The sequence below is a fragment of the Dromiciops gliroides genome, chromosome 6 (genome assembly GCF_019393635.1).
Source record: "Dromiciops gliroides isolate mDroGli1 chromosome 6, mDroGli1.pri, whole genome shotgun sequence".
NCBI lineage: Eukaryota > Metazoa > Chordata > Mammalia > Microbiotheria > Microbiotheriidae > Dromiciops > Dromiciops gliroides.
This window is the reverse complement of record NC_057866.1, coordinates 134,497,147-134,506,975: the sequence shown is the minus strand read 5'-3', so window position 1 is coordinate 134,506,975 and position 9,829 is coordinate 134,497,147. Positions and strand designations below refer to the sequence as shown.

The following is a 9,829-nucleotide window of genomic DNA, read 5'->3' as shown; positions in this document are numbered from 1 at the left end:
TACATGACCAACAAAGTCCAGCAGCAAGAGATATAAAGAGAAATTCCATTTAAAATAATGGTTGATAATATAAAATATTTGGGAGACTACTTGCCAAGACAAACCCAGGAACTCTATGAACACAATTACCAAACACTCTTCACACAAATCAGATCAGATCTAAATAATTGGAAAGATATCAATTGCTCATGGATAGGCAGAGCTGATATAGTAAAAATGACAATACTACCTAAATTAATTTACTTATTCAGTGCCATACCAATCAGACAACCTAAAAGTTATTTTACAGAGCTAGAAAAAATAATAATAAATTCGCCTGGGAAAACAAAAAGTCAAGAATATCAAGGGAAATAATGAAAAAAAATGCACAGGAAGGTGGGTTAGCTGTACCAAACCTGGAGCTTTACTATAAAGCAGCAATCATCAAAACTATCTGGTACTGGCTAAGAAATAGAGTGGAGGATCAATAGAATAGGATAGGCACAGGAAACACAGTAGTAAATGACACTAGTAATGATGAACCCAAAGACTCCAGCTTCCAGGACAGGAACTCAGTATTTGACAAGAACTGCTGGAAAAACTGGAAGATAGCATGGCAGAAATTAGGCATAGACCAACATCTTACACCTTATACTAAAATAAGGTCAAAATCGATACATGATTTAGACATAAGAGGTGATACCATAGGCAAATTAGGAGAGTAAGGCATAGTCTACCTTTTAGATGTTTGGAGAGGAGAATAGTTTATGACCAAACAAGAGATAGAGAATATTATAAAATGCAAAATGGATGATTTTGATTACATTAAATTTAAAAGGTTTTGTACAAACAGAAGCAATGCATCCAAAATTAGAAGGGAGGCAGAAAGCTGGGAAACAATTTTTATGGCCAGTACTTCTGATAAAGGCCTCATTTCTAAAATATATAGTGAACTAAATCAAATTTATAAGAATACAAGTCATTCTTCAATTGAGAAATGGTCAAAGGATATGAACAGGCAGTTTTCTGATGAAGAAATCAAAGCTATCTATTCCCATATGAAAAAATACATTAAATCACTAATGATTATAGAGATGCAAATTAAAAAAACTCTGAGGTACCACCTGACACTTATCAGATTGGCTAAAATGACCTATAGGTCATTGTAATGCAACCGACTGTGCTATAAGAAATGATGAGTCAGCTGATTTCACTAAAAACAAAACAAAACAAAACAAAAACAGGAAAGACTTACATGAACTAATGCTGAGTGAACTGAGCAGAACCAGGAGAACATTGTACACAGTAAGAGCAATGCTGTGTAAGGATTACCTCTGATAGACATAGAGCTCTTGTCAGAAATAAAATTATCTAAGACAGTTCCAAAAAACTCATGATGGGAAATGTTATTCATATCCAGAGAAAGAACTATGAAGATCAAAACACACTATTTTCACTTTTTGTTTATTTTTTTCCTTGTGGTTTTTCCTCTTGGTTCTAACTCTTCTTTAACAGCATGATTAATCTAGAAATACGTTTAAAATTATTGTATATATATAGCCTATATCAGAGTGCTTGCTGCCTTAGGGAGGGGGAATGAGGGTTAAAGACGGAGAAAATTTTGAAACTCAAAATGTTAGAAAAAAGAATGCTAACAAAATTAAATAAATAAATAATTGGATTAATGCATGGATGGATGGATGGATGGATGGACAAACAAACAGTTAAGTAAGGATAGAAATAAACCGATAGGTAAATAGATGAATGAGTAAATAGAGATAAACAGACAAACAAATAAATAAATGGAGTTTGATAAGCAAATGAATAAATGAACAGAGAAACTAAAAAAAAAAAATGGATTACTAGAACTCTTCATCTGAGGCCTGGACTCTGAATACAAGGGGTAACAGACTTTTACACATTAAAAACATTAATCAAATAAGACCAATTAATTACAATGAAACAATAAAACATCAGTAATCTGATTTCTAATTGAAGAAAGATTAGGGATTTTCCATGTTGGGAGGGGGAGAATAAACAGCTGCAATTTCATGAATTCAGGAAAAGAGGTATCCTGATCCCCTTAAGTTTCTGGAAACAATCAAAGCAACATGGAAGCAATAATTGATTCATCAGCCCATGGCCAGTTTTCAGATAAGACATATGTCTTATTTGAAATGAACAATTGTAGGAAAGGTTCTTGTTTCGATCCCCTCAAATCCCTCATTTTTATGGTGACAGGGAAGATTAAAACACAAGCTCAGAAGAAGACAATAAAACAGGTTCATGAAAAACTCAAAGATAAATGTGAATTGGTCTCAGAACCCAAAAGAATTCCTGAAACAGTTCAATTAGGATTTAAAAAATCAATTAAGATAGAGTAAAAATGGGAAAGAAATATGAGTGATATAAGAAAGCTATGAAAAAAGAGTCACAAAAATGCCAAAGAAGGAAAAAGAAAATCAGAATAAGCCAAATGGTAAAGGAGGCACAAAAAATCCAGTGAAATGAAACAGACTTGCACAAAATAATTAAAATAATTAAGAATGTAATGCATGGAACCAAGAGAACATTTTACACGATAACATCAATAAGTTTTTAAGAATGACTGAGGCTTTTTTTTTTTTTCGCAACGGGTTTGCCGCCAGAACACAGGTGTTGTGAAAACCATCGCTAAACCTCCACAAAAATGGGCAAGGAAAAGACTCACATTAACATTGTCGTCATTGGACATGTAGACTCTGGCAAGTCCACTACTACTGGTCACCTCATCTACAAATGTGGGGGAATTGATAAGAGAACCATCGAGAAGTTCGAGAAGGAGGCTGCTGAGATGGGAAAGGGCTCCTTCAAATATGCCTGGGTCTTGGATAAGCTGAAGGCTGAACGTGAGTGTGGTATCACTATTGATATCTCCCTGTGGAAATTTGAGACCAGCAAGTATTATGTGACCATTATTGATGCTCCAGGACACAGAGACTTTATCAAGAACATGATTACAGGCACATCTCAGGCTGACTGTGCTGTTCTGATTGTTGCTGCTGGTGTTGGTGAATTTGAAGCTGGTATCTCAAAGAATGGGCAGACCTGTGAGCATGCCCTTCTGGCCTACACACTAGGTGTGAAACAACTGATTGTTGGTGTCAATAAGATGGATTCCACCAAGCCCCCCTACAGCCAGAAGAGATATGAGGAAATTGTCAAGGAAGTCAGTACCTATATTAAGAAAATTGGCTACAACCCTGACACAGTAGCTTTTGTGCCAATTTCAGGTTGGAATGGTGACAACATGCTGGAGCCAAGCTCTAACATGCCTTGGTTCAAGGGATGGAAAGTCACTCGTAAGGATGGCAATGCTAATGGAACCACACTGCTTGAAGCTTTGGATTGCATCCTGCCACCAACTCGTCCAACAGACAAGCCCCTTCGTCTACCCCTCCAAGATGTCTACAAGATTGGCGGTATTGGTACTGTACCTGTTGGCCGAGTGGAGACTGGTGTTCTGAAACCAGGCATGGTAGTCACCTTTGCCCCAGTCAATGTTACAACTGAAGTAAAGTCTGTTGAAATGCACCATGAAGTTCTGAGTGAGGCTCTGCCTGGGGATAACGTTGGTTTCAATGTCAAGAACGTGTCTGTCAAAGATGTCCGCCATGGTAATGTGGCTGGTGATAGCAAGAATGGCCCACGTATGGAAGCAGCTGGCTTCACTGCACAGGTCATCATCCTGAATCATCCAGGCCAAATCAGTGCTGGGTATGTACCTGTACTGGATTGCCACACTGCTCACATTGCTTGCAAATTTGCTGAACTGAAGGAGAAGATTGATCGTCGTTCTGGTAAGAAGCTGGAAGATGGCCCTAAATTCCTGAAATCTGGTGATGCTGCCATCGTTGACATGGTTCCAGGCAAGCCCATGTGTGTGGAGAGCTTTTCTGATTATCCTCCTCTGGGTCGTTTTGCTGTTCGTGATATGAGGCAGACTGTTGCAGTTGGTGTCATCAAGGCAGTTGACAAGAAGGCTGCTGGAGCTGGCAAGGTCACAAAATCTGCCCAGAAGGCCCAGAAGGCTAAATGAATATTCTGTACAGCACCTGCCACCCCAGTCTTAATCAGTGGTGGAAGAATGGTCTCAGAACTGTTTGTCTCAATTGGCCATTTAAGTTTAATAGTAAAAGATTGGTTAATGATTACAATGCATCGTAAAAGCTTCAGGAGGAAAGGAATGTTTTTGTGGACCATTTGTTTCGTGGCAGTTTTAAGTTATTAGTTTTTAAAATCAGTAATTTTTAAATGGAAACAACTTGACCAAAAATCTGTCACAGAATTTTGAGACCATTAAAACAATTTAATGCGAAAAAAAAAAAAAAAGAATGACTGAGTGGGGCAGCTAGGTGGCGCAGTGGATAGAGCACCGGCCCTGGATTCAGGAGTACCTGAGTTCAAATCAGGCTTCAGATACTTGACACGTACTAGCTGTGTGACCCTGGGCAAGTCACTTAACCCCAATTGCCTCACTAAAAGCAAAAACAAACAAAAAAAAAGAATGAGTGAATAAGTAATTTTGTCTATTATAAACACTCAAAGTATAAAGAACATATATAAAAGATGTCATTTGCATTCAGAGAAAGAACTAATAAATAGAAGTATGTATAGAATAATTTTACTCATATATACCTATATGTACCTATTTGAATGCTTATACATGTGTATACATACATATACATGTATGTGAGTACATGTGTTCACATGTGTAGACCTGTTTGTGTCTAATGATAATCATCTCCAAAGCAGGGGAGGGATAAAAAAGGGGAAAAATAAATTTACATGATAACTTTATTATATATTTTAAAGGAATAGCAAGTTGTACATAATAGATTTTCATTTTCATGTACAATTGCCTTTTTATTGTATGGTTACGGAAATGCTTGATTTATTCCATAAATTAAAATAAATGAATGAATGAATGAATGAATGAATGAATGAATGAATGAATGAGAAAACACATAAATAAAGAGATGAATGCATGAACGAATGAATGGATGGATGAATGGATGAATGAATGGATGAATGAATCAATGAATCAATGAATATTTACCAGTGGGGGGAGGAGGGGATTAAAACTGGCTAAATGGAAATAAAAGGTACAAAAATTCACTCAAGGAAAAAATTGCTCAAAAATAGAATTGGCCAAATGGAAAAAGAGGTTTAGCTCACTGAAGAAAACAATTTCTTAAAATTTAGAATAGGACATGTGGAAGCTAATGATGCCATAGGACAAAGAAATAGAACATCAAAAGAATGTGGGGAAAAGGTGAAAAATCTCACTGACCTTCAAAATAGATCAAGGAGAGAAAATTTAGGAATTATTGGATTACCTGAAAACCATGATAAATAACAAAAGGGAGCCTAGACATCATTTTGCATGAATTTATCAAGGAAAACTGCCCTGATATACTAGAACCAGGGGATTAAAATCAAAATTAACCAAATCTATTGATCACCACCTGAAAGAGATCCCAAAACAAAAATTCACATTCCAAAACAACAACAAAAAAATATTCCAACATTTCCAGGCCAAGGAGAAAATACTGCAAAGCAGGCTGAAAGAAACCTTTCAAATATTAAGCTCGTTCGTATCTTTCAGCAATTTATCAATGGGGTAAATAACTTGTGTTTTTTATAAATTTGACTCTATTCTCTATATATTTGAGAAATGAGGCCTTTCTCAGAGATGCTTGGTGGAAAAAAAGAAATTTGACAGTGTTTTTTTTATTTTTATTTTTATGTTCCTTCTAATCTTGGCTACATTACAGATTAACACCAGCCCTACCCCATTTCCAAAAAAAGTGTTCCATTTTCTAAAAGCATTTCACCATTCCTAAAATATAATGATGATGATGATGATGAAGACGAAGATGACTACATTCCATCAGCTAGGTTTTAGAAAGAAAACAACCTACCTAACCTAATTTAAATATATGTGTGAATGATATCTCTTTTCACTTAGAAAAATAACTCAGATGAACCACTAATGAATTGAGTTTCACTCCAGAAAAGTAAAGAAAACAATATGCACAAGGAGAGGAAGTATTAGTTTGAGGGTGTGAGGAAGATGATCATAAAATTAATGCTGGCTCAATTTTCAAGATGTTCCATAGGGTCAGTCATGCCAGACCATTTCTATTTTTTTCTTATTGAACTCCTGAACCCACAGATGTTCTAAGAGATTCATGGTTATTCATGATAGCTTCAGTGGATAAACAAAAGTAGAGCATGTGGTATATAGTGGTTCTATCCCATTTTTAGAAGTACCCTTTCAAAAGAAGGGTCAATGGTTATGCTCACTTCAGGCACAATCATCCCAGGCTCTATGTTTTCATAACAGTGACAGAAAATGGTAGAATTAGAAGTATATTGATGACTAAGTGTCTGATCTTTGACTCTCATCTCTAAAAGGACTCATATTCAATTTATTACCAATCCTTGTGGATTCTATTTGCAAAATATGTCTGAAATCCATCTACTTATTACAATTTACACATCTACCATCCTTTTGAGGCCGTCTTTACCACTGAATTGATGACTTAACAAACCTCCTAACGGATTGTACTGATTGTTCTTTCCCCCACATCCAGTCTTTCATTCACCTTCATTCTATACAGATTAATCATGTTACTCCTAGTATAGTGAAAAGAGCTCTGAATTTGAAGGTGGGGGATTGGAGTTTAAATCCAACCTTGAATACTTATTAGCTATCTAACCATAGGCAGCTTAACTTCTATTATTCCCAGTTTCATTATTCATAAAATAAGGGTAACAGTACTTGTAAGAGCTACTTAGAAAGGTGCTATGTAGAAATCACTCTGTAAACTTTAAATGACCATATGAATGAGAATGATAGCTCAAATATCCATTTGACTACAAAGAGAAGTTCAAATATCTTTACCTGGCCTTTAAGGTCTTTCATGGTAAAAAGCCAGCAGCTTTCAAATCTATCTTATGATATACTATATCATATTTTATAATACAAACCAAACCAGTCTCTGTCCCTAAGAAATGTCTTATGAAATGTATAGAATATCTTCTTTTCACCTATTGATTTCCTCTAAAGACTAGGTCAATTGTAACTTTTACCATAAAGTTTCCTTTGAACCTCAAGATAAAAATAACCTTTCCTCTTTGATCTCAAGAATTGATTCATTTTACTCTTTTCTGATGCAATTATATTGTTGTGTACTCTAGTTATCTGTGAGTGGAACAAAGTCAGGAAAGTAGTACTGGGGATAGAGTATTGGGCTTGGCCTCAAGTGATCAGATTGTAAAGCCTGTCTCCGTAACTTGTAGTGTGATCCTGGGAAAATTCCTAAATGCTTCTCTGCTTCAGTTTCTTTTGCTATAAAATGGGAATAATAATAACATTTAAATCTTAGGGTTCTTTTGAGGAAAAACTTAGAAAAAGGCACAGTGCTTTGCAAATATTAAAATATTATGTCAATGTTAGCTATTATGGTTTTAATCACTCCTGAGGAGAAGAATTATGTCATACCTAAAATGTGTAACTCCCTCAACATCTAATTCACAGGTGAAACTGTATTTTAATAGCAATACTAATAGAAAATAAGTTTTGTCTATGCCCAAAGGGCTATGGGACTGTTCATACCCCTTGACCCAGTGGTACCACTGCTAGGTCTGTATCCCAAAGACATCATAGAAGAAGAAAAAGGACCCATATGTACAAAAATATTTATAGCTGCTCTCTTTGTGGTGGCAAAGAATTGGAAATTGAGGGAATGTCTGTCAATTGGGGAATCACTAAACAAGTTGTTGTATATGAATGTAATGGAATACTAATGTGCTGTAAAAAACAATGAGCAGGAGGAGTTCAGAGAAATCTGGAAGGACTTACATGAACTGATGCTGAGAGGAGCAGAAGCAGGAGAACATTGTACACAATAACAGCAATGTGAGAATTGGAATTGTACCGTCTACTGGAGAGATACTGTAGGGAAGCTCCACCATGTGGCATGTGGCTTTAGCATCCAGGAATTTGTCTCTGTATAGTCACCTGTTGGACTTGTCAATCAGAGCTACCAGCCAATTAGCTTGGAGCTGTGTGTGTGGATGGCCCTATTTCCTGTTTCACAAGAGGCTTCTGGGAGGGGGAAGGAGCAAGTGCTCTCTTTCACCTGGGACAACAGTTTAAGTGGAGCTGAGATGCTGACTCTCTGAGATAGACAGATGAAGGAATCTTGGCCTCTTTCTCTCTCCTCACCAAATTCTTATGCTCCTTAATAAATACTTAAAGTCTAAACTTTTGCTAAAGCTTATAATTTATGGAGACCACTCATTAGATTTTTAGAGAATTTAGCTAGAATTTTAGTCCCTTATAGACAGCAATTTTATGGCAACATTGTGTGATGAACAATGGTGACAGACTTGGCTCTTCTCAGAATTGCAATGATCCAAAACAGTTTCAAAGAACTCATGATAGAAAATGTTCTCAACATCCAGAAAAAAAAAGAATTTGGATTATGAATGCAGATTGAACCATACTGTCTCTACTTTGTGGCTGTTTTTTTTTTTCTTTCTTTTTTGAGGTTTTTCCCGTGTGCTCTGATTCTTCTTTCACAGGATGACTAATGCAGATATGTTTCTTTTTGGGGGGGTTAAGTGACTTGCCCAGGGTCACACAGCTAGTAAGTGTTAAGTGTCTGAGGCCGGATTTGAACTCAGGTCCTCCTGAATCTAGGGCTGGTGCTCCACTGCGCCACCTAGCTGCCCCCAGAAATATGCTTAATGTTATTATACATGTATAACTTATATCAGATTGCTTTCCATCTTTGGCAGGAGGGAGGGAAGGGAAGTTGGGAGAAAAATTTGGAACTAATAATCCTATGAAAACAAATGTTGAAAACTATCCTTATCTGTAATTGGAAAATAATAAAATACTTTGATTTATTTTTTAAAAAAAAGCTTTGGAATGTTTACCAATCTATATAGATTTTGAGAAAGGTACTATTAACAGACAATTGCTGCCAGTCAAGAAACAGCCAAAATGTATGGAAAAACCCACAGCAAGAAGCTTAACTACTACCTGTATGCTATTTAGGGAGAATATGTTCTAGATAAGGAGAAAATGTTTTATAACAACCATTCTTACTATGCCACCTGACTAAACGTCTTTGTTATAATCTGCTAGCTGCTTTTAAGTAGCAAGTGCACCAAATAGGACTGATAAACCTCAGTTTCAAAATCATAGTCCATCAGGATTACCCTTAAAACCCTGCATGTTATAATAACGGCCCTAGAGAGGACCCAGGCCATCCGTATAATTATGAGTTGGGTTAGTAATCCATGGGGGATTTATTAATATAAAATGACATTAGTTCCATGGAAGATTTTTTAGTAATTAATTTGGTTGTAGTAGTAGTAGTAGTAATAACAACGATGATAATGATGATGATGACTATGTGCCAAAGTGCCTTACAAATATTATCTCATTTGATTCTCACAACCCTCTAAGAGAGCTTTTTTTATTATTGTTCTGATTTGATAGATGAGGAAACTAAGGCAAACAGAACTTAAGTGATTTTCCCAGGATCACACAGCAACTAAATACCTGAGGCCAAATTTGAACATAGATCTTTCTAACTTAAAGCCCAGTAGTCTACATATTATATAACCAAATTGTCTCAAAGGAGAAACAAACAATTAATGTGCATCATTACCTAAGGCAGATGGCTGAAATTTTAGTAGCACGTAGATATTCCTGGTAGTCTCCAAACAGGATATTAGACTTTGTCCAAACTCTTATTTCTTTGTATTAATAAATCTCTGTGTCTCCTGG

General features: G+C 36.1%; 1 protein-coding gene across 1 annotated transcript; it reads left to right on the top strand.

The window, feature by feature from the left end:
- Nucleotides 1-2,610: 2,610 nt before the first annotated feature.
- LOC122731149 (elongation factor 1-alpha 1-like) lies at nt 2,611-4,353 on the top strand. Its single transcript, XM_043971051.1, has one exon. It carries the CDS (start codon nt 2,669-2,671, stop codon nt 4,055-4,057), a length of 1,389 nt encoding a protein of 462 aa, XP_043826986.1. The 5' UTR covers nt 2,611-2,668; the 3' UTR covers nt 4,058-4,353.
- Nucleotides 4,354-9,829: the final 5,476 nt, after the last annotated feature.

Coding starts and splice junctions, on each gene's coding strand:
- LOC122731149 (XM_043971051.1), top strand. CDS start 2,669: ATGGGCAAGGAAAAGACTCACATTAACATTGTCGTCATTGGACATGTA.